Source organism: Phacochoerus africanus, chromosome X (genome assembly GCF_016906955.1).
Source record: "Phacochoerus africanus isolate WHEZ1 chromosome X, ROS_Pafr_v1, whole genome shotgun sequence".
NCBI classification, from domain to species: domain Eukaryota; kingdom Metazoa; phylum Chordata; class Mammalia; order Artiodactyla; family Suidae; genus Phacochoerus; species Phacochoerus africanus.
Window position 1 is genome coordinate 17,612,541 of NC_062560.1, and position 20,249 is coordinate 17,632,789.

The 20,249-nt window shown below is 52.1% G+C and overlaps 1 protein-coding gene across 7 annotated transcripts in view; it reads right to left on the reverse strand.

The window, feature by feature from the left end:
- Positions 1 to 1,194: 1,194 nt before the first annotated feature.
- The window catches only part of PHKA2 (phosphorylase kinase regulatory subunit alpha 2), an 81,514-nt gene continuing 62,459 nt past the window's right edge, over positions 1,195 to 20,249 (reverse strand). The window contains exons 21-34 of one of the 7 annotated variants that reach the window (XM_047763997.1): positions 18,771 to 18,859; positions 14,548 to 14,681; positions 13,680 to 13,836; positions 12,860 to 12,939; positions 12,580 to 12,658; positions 12,347 to 12,476; positions 11,535 to 11,636; positions 9,932 to 10,050; positions 9,145 to 9,174; positions 7,893 to 7,946; positions 6,107 to 6,155; positions 4,343 to 4,396; positions 3,303 to 3,503; positions 1,195 to 2,817 (exon numbers count right to left, since the gene is read on the reverse strand). In XM_047763997.1, coding sequence (XP_047619953.1) covers positions 2,357 to 2,817; positions 3,303 to 3,503; positions 4,343 to 4,396; positions 6,107 to 6,155; positions 7,893 to 7,946; positions 9,145 to 9,174; positions 9,932 to 10,050; positions 11,535 to 11,636; positions 12,347 to 12,476; positions 12,580 to 12,658; positions 12,860 to 12,939; positions 13,680 to 13,836; positions 14,548 to 14,681; positions 18,771 to 18,859 — 1,739 coding nt within the window. In that variant the 3' untranslated portion in view covers positions 1,195 to 2,356. Of the gene's footprint in view, positions 2,818 to 3,302; positions 3,504 to 4,342; positions 4,397 to 5,984; positions 6,156 to 7,892; positions 7,947 to 9,144; positions 9,175 to 9,201; positions 9,665 to 9,931; positions 10,051 to 11,534; positions 11,637 to 12,346; positions 12,477 to 12,579; positions 12,659 to 12,859; positions 12,940 to 13,679; positions 13,837 to 14,547; positions 14,682 to 18,770; positions 18,860 to 20,249 lie in introns of those variants that run through there. The other 6 variants (XM_047764000.1, XM_047763998.1, XM_047764001.1 and 3 more) reach the window with 6 other exon arrangements.

Here is a 20,249-nt window from a genome sequence, read left to right on the forward strand (position 1 = left end):
ACCCACAGAGGCTGAGTAATGGCCCAGGTCCCGGAGCTGCTGCTGTTGGCGCCAGGACGGAAGGCTCATCCTGCTGACGTGGAGACGAAGCCCTCCGTGCTGCTGGGCTCCCTGGGTCAGGCCTGGACCGGGGCGGGGCGGGGGGGGGGCAGTTGGCTGTGGACATGACAAGAAATGTTTGTTCCTGGTCCCGAGACAGACAACCTGCTCCCTCCCCACCCTGGTGAAGGTCAAATCTGGCCTCTAGGCTCCCCCGGCCCACCCCTCGACCAGGGCCACTGCGGTGCCGGGGGTGGCCCGCTAGCTGCCCGCCCAGAGCCAAGGCCAGCAGCTCCTGGGGGGGAACTTCGGCCCCTCCACCGAGGCCAGGATGGTGGCGAGACAGGCCTCTCCCATCCCCCTCCAACATCTGCTCCTCTTCGTGGTGGCGGCGGCGCGTGGGCCTCAGCTGTTCATGAAAGGGATCAAACCTCAGAAGCCTGCTCTTCTTTGAAGCTGACAGCTTGATGCCTGTGGAAATGCAGTACTATTTCAGGATTTCATTTGAAAGAGGTTTCAAAAGAGTGAATTGAAGGCTCAGTGGAATCGCTTATTATGGCTCTTCTCCCGGCCGGGCTCGGCTGCTGAGCCCGAGCACAGCATCTGCGGCTTTGCACGTCATCCAGGGGCAGGCGATGGTTCCAAATCGGCACCTGGCTGGCGGGGGCCGGGCTCCCGCTCTTCCCGCACCTTCGCCCCAGCAGCAGCCGGGCCTTCGCGGTGCCGATCTCGATTCCGTTATCTGTGCTGGAAATGACCCACCGGACGAGTCTTGTTTATGTCAAGCACGTCTTCAAGACAGCAAAAATAAAGGCTGAGAAAACACGGCTGCGGAAGGTGCGTGGCTGTGGCGAATGGGAGCAAAGAGGCTTCCAAGGCAAGAGGGGGCCCAAACAGGAAGGCTGGGGGCCCGGCGGGAGCTTGGGGGGCCCGGCGCCAGGTCCCCCTCACCATCTCTGGGCTCTGCCGCCTGGCCACCAGGGCTCTGGGGGGGCCTGGAAGTCTGCTCCTGGCCCACGCTGGCCTTCCTCCAACGGGTGAGGCCCTGGAGTGCCGGGCGCCCCCGGCTCCTGCATCTTTGTGTTCCCAGGCCTGGCATGGAGGGTGTCCCGCACGTGCTGATGAAGGAAGGATCTAGTAATCGGAGGAGAAAGGTTTGCTATAACCACGTTTAATAGGAAGGGAAAGGGATGCAGAGTGCGCTGGAGCAGAAGCTGTCAGACCTCAGGGCCTCTACCTAAGTCCTCCGTCCCTCAGCAAGGAACATGGCGAGGATTCAAAGAACCAGGAAACCAAGGCATCCGAGTCCCATGGAAACGGTGCCTGCGCTCCCAAGAGCCGGGACCGCCTGAGAGCGGTCTTCCAGACTTTTCCCCAGGGCAACTCCCGAGGGTCGGGCTTAGACTGAAGAGAGGCTCTTTAGCAGGAACCGTCCCCGGCCTTTGCTCTGCTTCAGGAACCACTCAGGACTGCATCTTGCCTCTGAGGGGCCCCGGGCAGCTCACTGTCCCCACAAAGCAGCCCGAGCTTTGGCTTTCTCCACCGTCACGCAATCCTCTGAGCCAAGACCCAATGCCCACGTTTCCATTTCAGAGGCAGAATCCTCACCAATCGAAGCCCTCACCCTCAACCAGCCCGAGTTCGCCACGAGGCCGCCAAGTGACTCTCTCCAAGTCCATGACTCCCACAAACGCCTCTCCCTGTAGGCTGTCATCCCACTCCTCTGTCCCCCACAAGGTGACGCCTGGAGAGAAACTCACCTCGCGGCTCCCTCAGAACATGGAGGAAGTGCTGCTGGGCCGCCACCCCACGCGGGGCCAGACGCACAGGCCTTCCAGAGGGACTCCCTGCCTACGCCAGCCCCCAAGGAACAGCTGGTCCAGCTCTAAGAAGACTTGGCTTTTGGGGGGTGGGGGTGGGGGCAAGACTCTGGAAGATATGGATTTTTCATAAGGCAGGAGAAACCCCTAATTCATGGGTAGCTAAGATAAATTCCTGGAAGACCCAGAGCCAAAGTTAACTGGGAGCAGTTTTCTAAACCTTAGAATTGTGTCACACGAAGGTAGCTAGGCCAATAAAACAAGAGACCAAGAAAGAAAGCAAGGCACGGGAAAACCTAATTTCCACAGAAAGGGTTGTTCTGCGTAGTGAAGAGTTTGGTCCGCAGACAGACTGCATCCTGTTAAGAGGTCCCCGCCGTAAGGTGTGCTGCTGCTGGAAGCATCTTTGCATCGTGAAGATATGTCACTAGCTCATCAAACCTGTGTGGTAACTCTGCGAGAGCCGATTTAAGCTGCCTTCTCACTTCACTCTGCACTCAAAAGAGACCAATTTCCAATTCCTCCTCAGACTGCAGGAGACCAGATGCTGTGACAAACGTTCCAGAGGAACGAATGTAGATGACAATCCCAGGGCACTCCTTGAGGGGGCACAGGAGTCGGCAGCTCTTCCGGTGGCTTGGACATATACTGCTTTCAGGTCTGTCACTGCCATCTCCTCTGTGCCTGTGCTTCTCACGGGGTATGCATTTGTGACAGCACAGGGGATCTCTGCAAGCAAAAGAAAGTTCCCCCGAGGCTAGGAGGCAAGTGACAGAGCATGGAGGCCCTATTGCATCTGGCAGCCTGAATTGGGCAGCAATTCCTGCAAATGAGACGCCACCGCCTTTGTTAGGTAGGTCATTGTCCCATAAGCCCCACTCGGAGCACTGTCGTAAAAGAAGTGGCAGATGCCCGTGGCTTGGTCCTTCTCCAGCGTGTCCGTGGCTCCGATGGACACCTGCAGCAGGAAGAGGCAGAGGCAACGCATGAGCAGACTTCGAGCTCACAGCCTGGCGGAGCACTCCGGCTCGAACACGAGGAGGGCCCACGGCCCAGGGAGGAGAGCTGGCCTCTGCTCCGGGCACTGCGTCCCCACTTGCCCTAGGTGGCAGCCAGTCACTGACTCTGGGATGAGAGGATGGCTTTTCCTCGCTCGTCTGTGGTGCAGCGTAAATGGTTGGTTTACCTGGGGCCAGACATGTAGCAAGGCTGCTTTTGGCACTAAAACCAGGCCTTTCGATTTCCCAGGGGCCACGGTGCCATTTTCTAACCAAGTGGTTGACATTTTTTCACCATCTGTGATGACATTTTCTTTGAGGATTTTCTTTCCTATTGGACACAGAATCTCCCGTCTCGACAGAGATAAATGCCAGCCAACCTGGTGACCCTGCCTCTGTCCCCAGCTTGGCTTCGGGGTGGTGGAGCGGACCCGGGCACACCCACCTGGTCCTGCTGGAAGAGCTGGTTGGCCGTCTGCACGATCTGGTCCACGTGGATGATGCCCCCGATGCTGCCCATCTCCGTGTCCGAAAGCAGCGTCAGCACCATGATGGCCTCCACCAGCAGCTGCCGGTACTCGGGCTGCGGCACTCGGTTCAACACGGACTCCACATGGACAGCGAACTTGATCTCCTGCGGGGTCATCTGCCAAAGGGACCAGCAGGGGCTCGGGAGTGAGCCAAGGACAGGCATGGCCCTGTCACCCACGCTGCCCCCAGCCCCCAGTGGGCTCAGCGTCAACCCTGCCTCCTTTCTGGTCACTTTCCTGCTTTTGCCGGCAGGAATCCTCTGGAGCAGGAAGCCAAACGCTCTGCCCTGGGGGTCAGGCAGCCTCGTCCTAGTTTTGTATTTTGCTTCTGCCGTGCCCAGGGTACATGGAAGTCCCTGGGGCCAGAGATCAAACCCGCGCGCCAGCAGCAACCCAAGCCGCTGCAGGGACAACGCCGGATCCTTAACCCACTGCGCCCCAAGGCAAGTCCTGTGTCCTAGCATTTTAACCCTGTCATACCGGACCGGGTTAAAATGGTCCTTCCAGCGGAAGGACCATTTCTTATTTCTCTCTCTTCCTTATTCCTTGTGGCAGAGAGCATGGTGCCCTGGGCGGAATAAAAACTAAAACATTAATTTTTCAAAGAAGGAACAGGGCTAAAGAAACCAGGGAAGATGACAGTTTCAGTGGACAGCAAGTCAGAGGAAGCTGCAGTGGGGCCAGTGAGTGTGGCGGCAGTATTCTTTTTCTCTGAAGGTTTTTAGGGACAAGTCTAAAGAGCTGGAGAATCCAGAACTGCTGTTTCTGGGGAAAAGGAGAAAAAGTGATGCTAATCAATCAATGTGGGAAAGAAACTTCGCCAAACTTAAAAAGTCTAGAAAGACTGGATGTACACCTGTCTGAATGTAACAAGCCTGAAAGGAGGGAGAGTGGTCAGAGGTCACGAAATAAGGCACTTGGTGAGGACTCACGGCAGGGAGGTTTTCCATCCTACCTCTCGTGTCGTCGAGGACGGGAGCACGTAACCGTCGATGGACAGACCGTGGCACTGGAGGCAGAACACACATTTAGATTCCAGAAGAGGATTAAAAGTGTGCACGCGCACACACACACACACACTCACTCTAGTCGCTCTGCCCTGGAAGCCTGCACGAGGACGGGAACATGCCAGACTGTGAGAGTTATTTTTAGAGAGCTTGTTCGCACTGCCCACAGGCTGTGTTTTCGATGGAACGATCCTAGGGAAGCAGCAGGCACCGGCGAGATCTCACACGAACAGCGCCCCAGGGAGCCGCCGGGTCCTCCTCAGGGGGGAGCTGCGAGCTTCCCTCGGCAGCCCGGCCCCGGCGGCTGAGAGGCCCCCTCTGGTGCCAGATAAAGGAAGACGGGCACGGCTGCTGCTGGCCAGGCGATACTTCTCTGCCTTTGCAGGCATCTATTTTTGCCATTTCTATAATAAGCACCAATCACAAAAGACTTGAGCACATGCACAGACATGCACACGCACGCCTGTGGATATAAATATCAGGCGCCGGCTCCACCCGAGATGCTGCTTGTTCATAATAAAAGTGTCTTGGTCTTGAGCCAGTGGCAGCCTGGATGGGAGCGTGTGAGGCCCGAGGAAGACGGGGCAGAGTTTCTAGGAACAGGTGGTTCCGGTTTCAGTGGCTGCCTTCTGCGCCCCGTGACCTGGCGACAGCAGCTGCCTTGCCTCTGTCTCCGGGGGGTAGAGGACAGAGGGGCAGCAAAGGCTCGTGCCCCCTGACAGGAGGCCTCTGCAGGCCCTGCTCCCATGCGGGGACTCTGTGAGGCAGACCTTGGCCCCTGCAGAGAGGACATAACGGCCTGGGTGGTGGCTCTGGGAACGGGGTGCAGTGCGGGCGCTGGGGGAGGACTCCTCTCCCCTCGCCTCTCCCACTGGGAAATGAACTAACAAGCGAAAATAGCTGAGGAAAAAAAGCAGTCCTCCCCGTGGTTCCTGGTGTGCATAGAAGCTGTGGGCGGGGGCAGACTGCCCCCCTGGCAGGGGAGGGCCGGGGGGCACACGGATGCTGCGGGGCTGGCTGGCGTGGGAAGCAGGCAAGGCGGGTGGAGGGAGCGAGGGGCGCGGCCCTGCTCTGGTGGCTCAGCCACAGCCTTGCCTGCCGTCTCCAGTTCTGGCCCATCTTCCGACGTTTCTACCATCCTAAAGTGGGTCAAACGTGGCCCCACACACCCTGGGCGGACACTTCATCCAACTTGTTGGCGTTCCAGCCAAAACTTCTCAACTAGGAGTGATTTGCCACTGAGGTGACAGTTGGCAGCGTCTGCAGACATTCTGGTTCTCACGCTGGGGGAGGGCGTGCTACCGGCATCGAGTGGGTGGAGACCAAGGATAGCTCTGAACATCCACAGCGCACAGGCCAGCCCTGTGAGCCTGCCCCAGCCCCACGTGGCCATGTGCCGAGGGGGAGAAGCCCTGCTCGGGGCCCTGAGCTACCTAAGCCTGGGGGCTGCGTGCCGGATCTGCGGCCACCTGCTACCTGTAGGTGCCCCCCAGGTCTTGTAAGGAACACTGTGGAGGACAGGGCATTTCCCTGGGAGCATGTGTTCCCAGCCCCGGTGCCTATGGATTGTGGCATGGTGGCCAGGCTCACCTTTTGAAGGATCTTCCACACCTTCTGGTAGAATCCCACGGGGACCCTGTTGATGGCCCCGTCCAGCCTTCTCCTGCGCAGCCACTGGCCCTGCCGCTCCCCCCAGCCAATGTGATGCCCACCTGAGTCTGATGACGACGTGCCCGTGGGTGAGGATGGGGTGCTGGACCTCTGCAAAACAGACAGGGCGTGGCCCTCAGAGCCTCCCAGCCAGCATTCCGGGGGAGTGCTGGTCACTGACGGTGGCTCGGTGGACTAGTCAGCACCACCAGCTGGGTTAACCTCTCATGCATGGTTTGGTTGCTAAGTTCCTGACGTGCACTCTTGCCAGCACCCAAGAAGTAGTACAGCATCAGAGGCCCCTGACCGGACAGGCCAAGCAGAGGAGCTGGGCTCTGGGGGGCTAGAGACCCCACTCAACAGTAGCTGCTCGTCTCTGACCCGCTGCTAGCTCTGCTCGGCCTCATCTGAGCAGCGGGGCCCAGGTGGGGCCCCGTGGGCCATGGCCTGGGAGCACCCCAAGTGCAGGTGCGGGACACCCTGGGAGCTCGCCTGGCCATGGGGTCAGCGGGCACTGATGCCGAAGGGCTGGGGGAGACGGCGGGCCCTTGGAGCAGGTGACTCCCTCGGGTGCTGCCGTCCAGGGAGACAAATGCCACAGTGCCCACTTTACTCTGAGGTGCCATGGAGAGCAGCGGTCACGGCCCTGTGGTGCAGCTGCCGGAGAATGCAACACACAGGACGGAGGAAGCTCCGGGGGAGAAAGGAGAGGCTGAAGCCCACATTTGCAGCGGGGCCCTCAGACGTGATGGTATTTCCACCTTTTCGATGGCTTTCTACTTTGCCTGTTCTCGGCACAGTGCTTCAGCCTAATGTGGGGTGACAGGGGCCTTGGCTGAAGCAGAGGGGGCATCACCTCCTTCCCACCTGCCCCCCACCCCCCGCCCCGGCCGAGGCCGGATTTGTGCTGGCCTCTGCTGAGGGCAGCGCCAGGAGCTCTGCCCCTGCCTCAGGAGCCACGGGCCGCCCGCGAGTGCGGAGGCAGCTGAGAGGCTCCGAGTGGGGGCCTGAGCCCAGGTCTGGAAAGGGCTCCGTCAGCGCAGGGGTGAGGCTGGGCCGCACGGCTCACGGCCACCTTCTTCCCTGGAGGCATTCGCACCCCTCGGCCTTCGTCCTTACCATCCCATCGCCTTTGCTCTGGACTGTCTGGCACTTTCACGTCTCAATATGTGCAACATGAAATTTAAAGGTTTAAAAATGAAATCCACGTGTCAAGCGGGCCAGGAGGCAGGAGTCTTCTCCGAGCACGCATTTCGACTTCAGCGGATCTTATTTTGAAAGGGCTGTTAGGCTGGGTTATTCCATTGGGCTCATTACTGCCATTTAAATACGGCAACAATTAGATACAAATAAAAGTAATTACAGCCACACTCATCACTGACTCAGCTGGTTTTCTCCTCCTAGTTTTGAGAGGAAGATTCAGACTCGCCTCTGCAATTAGAACATTTCCTAGTCCCCATCTCATCTGGGGCCTCGCAGCGAGCAGGGGCATCATGCGTGCAAAACGCTCATCAGCACGTGCAGGCAGCGCTTCACCCCTGTGCCTCTAGAGAAAGGCCCAGAACCAGTGCCTGGAGGGTTCCAGAAGCTCCTGGGAATCACAAGAATGTTCCTCACCCACACCCTGCCCAGAGGCCTAAGCAGAGAACTCAAGATGGAAAAAGGAAGGGCCGTTGCCCGACGTCTCACTGTCCTTCTAGCCTCTCCTCCTAACGACCATCCAAGGAAAACACGGAAACCTGGTCACATCTTGAGGCGTTAGGCGTGTGACGGGGGGCAACACGAGGATTCAGACACCACAGAGGAGAGGGAAGCGGGGAGGAGGAAACAGGTGGCAACATGGTTTACCGCGGACTTGGAGGAGTGTGCGCTGCTCGACGTGGCCTGGCTCACAGAAAAGAGCTACAAAACAAAGAGAGTCCCCTCAGTCATGTGCAGTGACACCAGAAGACGCACGCAGAGAGAAGGAACATGGAAGAGGCTGGAAAAGGACCGCAGAAGGAAGATGCAGAGGATGCTGGTGGCCAGAAGTCCTCCGTCACCCCAGGCAGACGGCCCGCCGCCGCCGTGCAAGGCAGGAGCTGGGACGTGCTCTCTCCGAGTGTGAAGTGTTCCCGTGTGCAGTCGGGTGTGGAGGGTGCCTCATCAGGTTAGGACACAACTTGCTGGCCAAATTCAAAGCCACGAAGTGCTAATCTTTTATGTTAATTCTGCACAGAGAGTAATAGGACTTCCGTGATGTAAGCGGCCAAGTACAAAATGTGCACCGCCACCTGCGTCTAAAGCTACCCAAGAGAAGTGACCCTCTGTCCCCAGAAGAGGCAAGGACGGCCTTCAGCGGGGACAGAAGGAACCACCCATATTCAGCCACAGTCAGCTGCCATGGGGATGTAGGTAACCAGAGGGACGGTGCCACCGAGTGGCTGGCAAAGGAAGATGTTTGGAAAATCTGTTCCTCACTTGGAAAGGGCACGAACTGGAACGAGAGCGCACGTACATCGTTCCCTGGACCAACACCGAAGCGGCGTGTCAGTGCACGATCCCTCTGTGCGCTCTCAGTCCCGGAGACAGAAAATCATGAGGAGCGTGACTCCAATTGTGTGGAGGGCGGGGGAGGAAGGATGTCACGGGGTGCGATGCAAGAACAGTATCTTTCCATGGTTTCTCCTTCCAGGGTTAAATTCCCCCAGGCAGTGTGGGGACACGAAATAGCAGTGTTCTTTCTATCACTATAATCAATGACTGCATTTTACTTGTCCCTGTTTATTTCCTGTTTTCTGAACAGAAACTCCTGCTGAGGCAGAGCCCAAGACCATCTCTTTCCCAGAGTATCCTGTAAAACCCAAGAGTTTGAGAAATGGATTTCTTTTAAAGGCAGAGGGCAAGGTCGCTTCTCCCGCTTTCGAGTCCCGCACTCTGCCTGTCCTCAGGACTGCCTGTCACAGCCTGGGGCGTCCCCTCCGCCCTCAGTCCGCTCTGCCTGTTTGATGGGCCTGTTCTCTGTGTGCTCAGCTTCTCTACTCACGGCCTCACTTGCCACATTCAAGCCAGACAGAACACGAAGCACAGTAAAGGAGGAAACAAGACAAAGATGTTTCACCTGTTCATCAGCACTAACTCGCCTAGCCATCTGAAAGTAAAAATACATCAGAAAATAAACAAAAACCAGTTTCAAATCGAGGATGCCTTCCTCCTCCTGTCACCGTCTAGATCACCCGAGGAAGTGCTCGTCCACCTGCAGGGTGTCACCCACTGGCGTCTCATGGACTCGATCTACTGAGTCATCATTTGAGATGGAGACGAAACTCCCAAACTCTATTTCCTATTGTAGTTCACCGCCAGGTCCCAGCACAGGACCCGGCACGTGAGGGCTGAAGGGCTGATGGCCCGAGGTCCTATGGGATCAGCTCAGAAGGAATTTACCATGAGGTAAATAAAGGTGAGCAAAAGGGAGCGACACCTGCGGATGGTGGAAAATAAAGGTGTCGTGAGCATTCCGTTCCAGTTCTAGAGTCCTCTCGCTATTTCACCCGAAGGACACGCGTGAGGGAGAGATGATTCCGTCGGCTCTTGCGGGACTCTGTATTTAAGGGGCCGCGGTCCTCTGGAAAGAGCGGTTCCTGGCAAGAGGCCAACGCGGGGAAGGGTGTTCGCCAGGACACGCGGCAACGGGGAGGCTGAGCGCGGGTGTGGGAGCGTGTGAGTGGCTCTGGGATATCTGGGCACAGGGTGTGTTCCGATTCCGGGACAGAAGGGACCTCCCATCCCTGACGAAGCGGGCTTTACCCTGCACATCCTGGGTTTCTATCGCTTTCTGAGCCGAGCCCAGGTAGGAAGAACACCTCTTTGTGGGCACGGCCTCCCCCGCTGCTGAGCGCTCCTCTCACCTGTTTCATCTCGCTCCTCAGCCTGTTGATACCACTCCTCTCGGTTTTGGTGACTCCCGTGTGTCCCACCTCGTGGATGGAGATGGCAGGGCTGGACGTGGAGGAGTGGATGGGTCGCACTGGAAGGAAACACACACGTGGTTCTTAGCAACTCCCCGGTGCCGCTCCTGAGAGGGACGCCTGCGCGGGCTTGCTTTCAGCGCGGCTGTCGAGCCCACTCGACGAGCCGTCCCCTGAGCGGAGGCCGCGTCTGCCTGGGCCCGCGCTCTGTTCCCAGCCCTGGAGCAGTGCCTGCTACACGGCACGGGCTCGGTGGGCACCGGAGTAAACGGATGACCGAGACATGGCTTAGGCAGCATGCGGAAAACAATGAGGTGGCCGGAAAACCTTTCAATGATTTGGACATGCCTCAAACCAAAGACACCACAGGATTTAATAACAATTTAAGACTTTTTGGGTTTCCTGATTTATAAAAATGCAACATTACAAAGGACAATTAACAAATGATATGATACACAAAATGATACGCCCTCTTCTTACCTTGCTTGCATTGAGACATATTTATGATTTCCAGTGACATTACTCTGCTCCTACTTTCATAAGCTTCTATAGCTTTATATCTAATAATTTTTTAGTAATTATCTGTCAAGCCATGAATATTAGTTTGATGAGCAGAATACATTAAATATTTATCTTGTACATCTACGTTTCAAGGATTGTGCATTTGAAAGAACTGAAAATTACTTTTGGAAAAGCATCTTGAGCATTCCTCCTTCAGGAAAGGAGAAAAACACCAAAACACATCTGATTGCACAACGCTGGCTTTGTTTGCCTGCTGGCACCCACTCCGGAGAAAAAATATGAAGTACCCAATGTCCTTCTTATTAAATAAAAAGAATGACAGCCCACACTGCATTTCTTTGGCTTGATGAAATAAATTCGCAAAATGTGTCTGCAAATCATTTCACTTTATTATGAAGAGGAGAAATGATAATTACTTCAATTATAATTAGAGAGCATTTGAGAGCAGAATTCCACCAGGACTTGGGCGATTATATTTCCTAGCACCGCAAACAGGGTTCTGGTACAGAGAGAAACTTGGGCAAGCAAGACGGGGACTAAGCAAACTCACTCAGCAAGAAGGTGCTGTGAGGCTGCAGAGGACTCTGCTCCGGGGCCACAGAGGGTGACGGGGGTTGGCTGAGAACCAGCCCATGCCAAGGGCAGGGCACTCAGGGAATGGGAAGAGACAGCCCTTACATGCTGACACCCTGATCACCTCACCGGCTCCTAACCCCTGAACACAAGGGACAGTGCCTGGACCCACTGCAAGAAGAGGGAGGCTGAAGGCCAGGGTGCAGAGGGGTGCACGCCCTGCCATACGTGACAGTGGCTCTCCCCGCCAGCCCATGACGGGTCACGAAGCCCAAAGGTCACAACCTTAAACCTAGAACGCTGTCCATCTCAGTGAAACAGGAACCTTAACCCAAAGATTAGGTCGCGATTACCAGTGTTGATTTGTATAGAAACGGGGCGGTTCCAGGTGACGCTAGACACATCTGTCACCCCCCTCCCCGCAGCGCTAAGACAAGCATTTACTTACTGCTTCTTTCAACACCAAACTCCTTCCCGCTTAAAATATGGTGCAGGAGGTTCTTCATATCAAAAGGGCTGAGGTTCATCAAACTTTCAGAAGCTTCTTCTCCTAAAAGCAAACATCTTATACGTGTCCCAGACACAGGGCTGGGGGCAGGGGCAGGTGGGACACAAAAATCCCTGCTCAGGATGACCTCCACTGCTGCGGGGCTGAAAGGTACTGGTCCTTGGTGATTCTAAATGCTGCTATTTCAGGTGCTGATTTTTCTGGGAATTCCGGTTGTGGCTGAGCGGTAACGAATCAGACCAGTATCCATGAGGATGCGGGTTCCATCCCTGGCCTCACTCAGTGGGTTAAGGATCTGGCGTTGCTGTGGCTCTGGCGCAGGCTGGCAGCTGTAGCTCGATTCATCCCCCAGCTTGGGAACTTGCACATGCTGCGGGTGACCAAAAAAAAAAAAAAAAAGTGTATTTTCTTAATTCTCAGATGCATAATTTTTCACACTGTAACGATCCCCCATGTTGGAAGGCATCTTGTGTTGATTTACATGTTTAGGTTGGTAGGATTTCCTAGCAGAGAAGCAATTTAGATGTCATGAGCAGAGCAAAAGATTCTAGTGCCTCATTCTCCCTAGCGTATGAAATTCAATCCCCTCTGCTGGATGGTTTGGCAGAAGTTACATCTAAGGGAGAGAAGCTGGTAAAGCCACAACACCCAAAGGCTCACAAGCCCTGGTTCTGGAATACTTGCGCGGGGGCTCCCCTGGGGTGTGGGTGGGTGGGGGCAGGAGCTGTGGGAGCTGCCTGCGCAGGTCGCACCTGAACAGTTCAGGTTCCGCGCCAGCTCCGTGGCCATCACCTGGATGATCAGTCCGATCCGGAGTCTGAGCATCTCCACAAAGAGACTGGGCTGCGCCCTGACGTACATGGCCAGGTACACCACAATCTCCTGCCAGCCAGACACGGAGACAGGGCTTCAGAGGCTGGCTGAGGGCGGAGAGCCCCCGCCGCTCAGAGAAAGCCTGGGCCCTGCCCTCCCACGGCCAGCTGACCTGTGTGAGGACAGCGATGCTGATGTCCTGCCCGCTGGCTTCATAGATGAGTTTGGTGAGCTCCTCTGGGGGAAGAGGCCTAGGAAGGAGCAAACACCGTGAGAGACGCTGACGAGTGTGCCGCCTGGCCCGCCCTCCGTGGAAGATCCTCGGTTGCCCGCTGCGAGCCCTCGAGGGACAGTGTCTTTAAAAGGCGTCTCTTCCGGAATGGGAGACAGCACTGAGGCTTCCCCCGCCTACCCCCCCCCCCAACCTTGAGGCCTCCAGACTGAAGACTCACGCAGAGATGGTCTTCTCCCGGGGTTCAGGCGGCAGGCCCACCGTGAGCTGCTTCTGGTGCGACAGCAGGTCCGTGCAGGCCTAGTCATTTAGGAAAAGGGGAACGGGGAGAGAGAGATGAGCGAAGCCAGCGGGGAAGGGTCACTGCCAACAGATCGTAAATTTACCTTTACAGACTTTATGACCCATGTTGCCCTTGATGTGAAAATCCATACGTAGACCCCAAGCAGAGCTGGGTCCCTGTGACCCCAAAATGTGGCCCCAGGCCTGGCTCTACAGGGCTTACGAGTGGCTACTCGATGCCCATCCACTGGAGCAAACGCACTGGATTCTCTGCTGACACTACGAAAGGAGGATGAGCTGTGCCGAGTCCTGAGACAGTCATGGTAAGGGTTAATAACCATATTACAGTCCTAAATCGCCACGTCCCCCATTACCTTACTCTCACAATGAACCCGAACATCACCGAAAGCGGTTCTGGATTTGGCAGGGACTCAGAGTTAAAATGGCGAAGATGATCGAGCACAGATGTGCAGGAATAAGAGAGCTCTGTTTAAGAAGGTGCCAGGCCACAGAGCGTTTTCATTTTCTTGGGAAACCCTTTCCTGCAGCTGAGAAGTAACAAAACTAATCAACTTGGATTTCATTTCCTTTGGCTGCCTTCCAAGAGCAATGGGAGGTCAAGAGAGAAGGGCCAGTTCCGTCTGTACATTAAATAACCCATTCCCTTTCCAGATGAGAGGGGCTTGCCTCCAGCTTTCACAACAGGAAGAGGGCATGGGGCTAGAAAGGACAGCCAGCCCACGCGCAGTCGCTCTGACCTCAGCCAGGACCTCCACTTTCTTCCGGAGCAGGCCAGAGATGTAGCGGATCAGACCCCACTCCTGGTTCAAGCCAGCTTTCCCGTAGAGTTCGCTCAGGAGGGTGTGCACGGTGACCCTGTGCTGCCCAGAGAGATTTGTGTCCCAGCTGGGACCCCTGTCAAGAGATGGGAAACCCCAGAAGTATGGCTTATTTTTTTTATATTTTTTATTTTATTTTATTTCATTGTCTTTTTGCCTGTTCTAGGGCCACTCCGCAGCATATGGAGGTTCCCAGGCTAGGGGTCGAATCGCAGCTGTAGCCCCCGGCCTACGCCGGAGCCACAGCAACGTGGGATCTGAGCCGCATCTGCGGCCTACGCCACAGCTCACGGCAATGCTGGATCCTCAACCCACCGAACGAGGCCAGGGATCAAACCCGCAACCTTATGGTTCCTAGTCAGATTCGTTAACCACTGAGCCACGAAGTCGAACTCCAGGCCCATAGGTTTAAAGGCCAGACTCTCTTGCAAGAGAGCTCACTCGGCCGGGAGGGGACTAAATCACCACGCATCCGGCCAAGTGCACGGGGGCCTCCCAGTGCTTCTGAGCCTCACCCCGAGGACTGCCTCTTACCAAAGCATGTCCGCCGTCTCTCTGAAACAGAAACCTAACAGCAGGAGATGGTGAGAGAGGCTGGCCTCGCTAGCCTTCTCATCCTGGGAGGCCAGCACTGGTAGGCAGAGAGGGGGATGGAAGTCTGTTCACGGGGATTCTGGGTAATCTGGGTGACTCTATCATGACACAGTGTGCTGGAAGGCCAAGAAGATGAGGACAAAGAGCCAAGGAGAGCAGAGACAGCGCAAGCTAGTCAAGACCATCAACTTACTTTATTACATACAGAATGTAGAGAATGTCCGCTTGGTCCTGCAGGTTCGAACAATCTTTCAGCTGCTCAACCAGCTTCTCACAGTCCACGTTGCCACGGTCGTCTCTGGGAAACTGGAAGTCATCCTCAGGAGCCTGACCATACGACAGCCAAAAAGCAGAAGAGGGAGGCTGAGCACGCGAACTGCCAGAAGATCAGGAAGTGACACACCAACCTGGCCTGGGAAGTCTGCTGCCGTGTTGTGCTCTAGGCTTTCAGTGACTCTTTTGTGGTTTTCCTTTCCCTGACCAGTAAATCACTGTGTTAAGTCAGTTTGTGCAAGAGACCGAACCGAACAGGTTAAAACATGTGTAAATTTTATAGTTACCTTTGCAGTGGAGGGGGAGGGAACGACTGGGAGGGGCACAAAGGGTGCTTGGCTCAGTGACAATTCACTGAGCTCTATCTAGACTTACGTTTTCTATACTTTACATATGTTAAACTTCAATAAAATATTTTTTGAAGGTAAACAAAAATACGTGTTTTTAAACAACCTAAAATTGTGATTAAAGTACGCTCCAGCAGACAAGGAATTTTTTTCTATTCATGTGGGATAAAACCGAAGGAGACTTTGGACAAAATAATGGAAATCTCAGGCTTCTTTTTCTGGTTCTGCACCCTGCTCTGCAAGTAGCCCAGCCTTGGCTGGCTGGCACAGAAAGGACAGGGCTGGTAGTAAGCTGGCTTATTTAAGATTCTGATGAGTAGCCAGAACATCGGTAGCCTTCTCCTATCTACAAAATATAAAGGTTTGCATCACATTCAATGCACCTACTGACAAACCAGAATCCAGACAAGTGAGTGGGTGCACCTCAAAATCTAGAACTTCTTAAAGTCCTGGACATCAAGAAATATGCTCGGTTGGAGTTCCCGCTCTGGCACAGCAGGTTAAGAATCTGGCATTGTCTCTGTGGCGGCGCAGGTTTGACCCCAGCCTGGTATAGTGGGTTAAGGATTTGGCGTTGCTGCAGCTGTGGCTCGGATTTGATCCCTGGCCCAGGAAATTCCATGTGCTACAGGTGTGGCCGGAAAAAAAGAATAGAGGAGGAAATCTGCTCGCTCTTTTGAGTTCAACCATTTGAAAGAGTTCTTGGCATCCCAAGTTCACAAGAATGGTTCAACAGACACAAATCAGTATCATGCACTACATTAACAAAAGAAAAGTCAAAAACCACACGATCATCTCAGTGGGTGCAGAAAAAGAGTATGACAAAATTCAATGCCCATTCATGCGAAAAACTCCTACCAAAGTGGGTACAGAGGGAACATATCCCAACATAATAAAAGCCATTGCTGACAAACCCACAGCTAATGTAATAACCAAGAAAAGCTGAAGGCCTTCACACTAAAATCTGGAACAAGGATGCTACTCTCACCACTTTTATTCTACATAGTACTGGAAGTCCTAGCCACAGGAATCAGACCAAAAAAAGATATAAAGTGTATCCACTTTTACAGAAAAGATGTAAAATTGTCATTGTATGTACAGATGACATGATACTATATATAGAAAACCCTAAGGAGCCACACAAAAACTACTCAATCTGATCAATGAATTCAGCAAAGTAGCAGATACAAGATTAACGTTCAGAAATGGTTGCATTTCTGTATACTAACAAATATTAGAAAAGGAATATAAAAATGCCTTTTAAAATTGTACCCCCCAAAATAAACCTGACCAAGGAGGTGAAAGACGTATACACTGAGAACTTTAAAATATTAATCAAGGAAATTAAAGAGGGTTCAAAGAAATGGAAAGATAGGCCATGTTCCTGGATTGGAAGAATTAATATTGGTAAAGCAGCCATACTACCCAAAGCAATCTACAGATTTAATGGGATCCCTATCAAATTACCCATGACATTTTTCATAGAACTAGAACAAAGGATCCAAAAATTTTTATGGAACCATGGAGTTCCCGTCATGGCACAGTCTTTAACAAATCCAACTGGGAACCACGAGGTTGCGGGTTCGATCCCTGGCCTTGCTCAGTGGGTTAAGGATCCAGCGTTGCCATGAGCTGTGGTGCAGGTTGCAGATGTGGCTCGGATCCCGCGTTGCTGTGGCTCTGGCGTAGGCCGGTGGCTACAGCTCCGATTGGACCCCTAGCCAGGGAACCTCCATATGCCACGGGAGCGGCCCTAGAAAAGGCAAAAAGACAAAAATTTTTATGGAACCATAAAAGACCCAGAATAGCCAAAAGAATCCTGAGGGAGGGTGGGGGGAAGCAGGAGGCATAACTCTCCCAGACGTCAGACAATATTACAAAGCTAAAGTAATTAAGACAGTGTGGTACTGGTACAAAAACAGACATAAGGACCAATGCAATAGAATAGAGAGCCTGGAAATAAACCTGGACACCTACAGTCAATTATTTTTTATTTTATTTTATTTTATTTGCTATTTCTTTGGGCCGTTCCCACAGCACATGGAGGTTCCCAGCCTAGGGGTCGAATCAGAGCTGCAGCCCCCGGCCTACGCCAGAGCCACAGCAACACAGGATCTGAGCCGCGCCTGCAACCCACACTGCAGCTCACGGCAACGCTGGATCCTTTACCCACTGAGCAAGGGCAGGGACCAAACCCGCAACCTCATGGCTCCCAGTCAGATTCATCAACCACTGCGCCACAATGGGAACTCCTACAGTCAATTAATTTTTGACAAAAGAGCAAAGAATATAAAATGAGGAAAAGACAGTCCCTTCGGCAAGTGGTCCTGGGAAAACTAGACAGCTACATGTAAATCAATGGAACTGGAATACACCCTCACGCTAGGCACAGAAATAAACTCAAAATGGCTTAAAGACTTAAAAACGAGACATGACACTATAAAACTCCTAGAAGAGAACATAGGCAAAACATTCTCTGATATCAACCCTACAAATGTTTTCTTAGGTCAGTTTCTGAAGGCAATAGAAATAAAAATGAAAATAAATGAATGGGAACTAATCAAACTTATAAAGGAGACCACAACCCCCACCCCCCAAAAGACAACCTATGGAATGAGAGAAAATAGTGGCAAACGATACAACTGACAATCTCTTTGGCTTAATCTCCAAAATATACAAACAACTCATACAACTCAACAACAACCACAAAAATCCAAACAACCCAATTGAAAAATGGGCAGAAGACCTAAACAGACATTTCTCCAAAGAAGACATACAGATGGCCAACAAGCACAGGAAAAGATGCTCAACATTGCTAATTATCAGAGAAATGCAAATCAAAACTACAATGAGGTACCGCCTCACACCAGTCAGAATGGCCATCATTAGTAAGTGAACAAATAACAAATGCTGGAGAGGGTATGAAGAAAGGGGAACTCTCCTACACTGTTGGTAGGAATATAAATTGGTATAACCACTATGGAAAACAGTATGGAGGTTCCTCAGAAAACTAAAAGTAGAACTACCATATGATCCAGCATATGGGCGTATATTTCTGGGCATATATCCAGATAAAACTATAATTCAAAAAGATACATGCACCCCTATGTTCATAACAGCACTATTCACAACAGCCAAGACATGGAAACAACCTAAATGTCCATTGACAGATGAATGGATTAAGAAGATGTGGTGTATATATGCAATGGAATACTATTCAGCTATATATATATAAAAAAAAAAAAACCCGAAATAATGCCATTTGCAGCAATAGGGATACACCAAGAGATTCTCATACTAAGCGAAGTCAGTAAGAAAGAGAAGGACAAATACCATATGATATAACTTATATGTAGAATCCAAAACATGGTACAAGTGAACCTATATACAAAACAGAAACAGACTGAGACACAGAGAACAAACTTGCGGCTTCCAAGGGGGTTCGGGGAGGGAGTGGGAAGGGCTGGGAGTTTGGGGTTAGGAGATGCAAACTATTACATTCAGAATGGATAAGCAATAAGGTCCTACTGTATATAGCACAGGGCACTATAGCCAACCTTTCGGGATAGACCATGATGGAACAGAACATAAGGAAAAGAATGTATATATACAGGTATACATATATACATATGTATGTAGGTATGAATGTATGACTGCATCACTTTGCTGTACAGCAAAAATTGGCACAACACTGTAAACCAACTATACATTAATTTAAAAAAAAAAAAAGTTCTTGGGACTAAACCAGAACCAAAGAACAGTACACTTTTTGAAAAAGTGATTCTAAATACTTTACCTTTTTTAGGAGTGGCTGAGGAGAGTCAACAAGATTCAGAGATTTACGGTGGGCACTTAGAACTTTAGTTGGCAAAGCCATGGGAACAACTAGAAAACAAAAGAATAAAAAGAGAGCTCTTCTGAGGAGGAGGAAGGAGAAAACACTTCTGAGAGGTACCATGGCTATTCCTTATTCAATACAAACCGAATAAGGAGTGATTATTTAATTAGTTTAATTTCACAAAGAATTCTTCATGTAGCCACATCATATGCTAAATCTGGAAACCAGAAACGGGCAGGATGCAGATCTTACTTTAAGGAGCTGAATTTCACTTTTCTCCTTTAGAATTCAGGGAAAATTACATCACACTAGGACTGGAAGGAGCCTTAGAAGTGATTGAGCCCCACTTATTTTTCGTTAAGATGCAGAAACTGAGAACCAGAGAGGGTAGATAGATCATTTGTCCAGGGTCACTGGCTTTCTCCTTATCAAGGTGTTCTGGCTTCCTGTCCACTATGTATTTTACTTTGCCACTGCTGGGTGTTAGTGCTTCTATTTTTTAACCACCTTTGGATGGTATCATTATTGATATTTATTCATGAAGCCATATTTGTCAGGCTACATCAAATCTTCCTTGAAAAAAGGACGTTTTCGAGGTAAAGATGAGGCATATTTAAAAGGCGCTTATAGGAGTTCCTGCTGTGCCTCAAAGGGTTACGAAGCCATCTAGTATCCACGAGGATGCATGTTCGATCCCCGGCCTCACTCAGTGGGTTAAGTATCCGGTGTTGCTGTGAGCTGTGGCGTAGGTTGCAGACGTGGCTCGGATCCTGCATTGCTGTGGCTGTGGTGTAGGCTGGCGGCTGCAGCTCTGATTCAACCCCTAGCCCTGGGAACTTCCATATGCTGTGAGTGCGGCCCTAAAAATAAAAAAATAACATAAAATGGAAAAAAAAAAAGGCATTTATAGACCCCCCAGGTTACACTACTGAATTAAAGGTAGTGTTTTCTCCCTTTTTTATCTTCATCTTTTTTGCTGCCTTTTTTTTTTTTTTTTTTAGGGCCACACCTGTAGCATATGGAAATTCCCAGGCTAGGGTTTGAATCAGAGCTGTAGCTGCCGGCCTATGCCATAGCCACAGCAACATGGGATCTGAGCCACATCTGTGACCTACACCATAGCTCAAAAGCAATACCAGATCCTTAACCCACTAAGTGAGGCCAAGGATCGAACCCGCATCCTCATGGATACTAGTCAGGTTCGTAGCCCGCTGAGCCACAACGGGACTCCTTAAACATAAGTTTTAATTCTCCTCTTAATGCCTCACTAACACCACAAAAAATAAGTTAAAAAAAGACAAATCTAAAAGAATACGGAGGCAGAGAAAAGGCAGTAGTAACAGTGGAAGTGGGAAAGCTGCCAGATGAGAGTTAACTGATTTAGTAGACACAGGCAACCAAACCCCAAGTCTGCAGTGGGGAAAACCAAGAACCAGT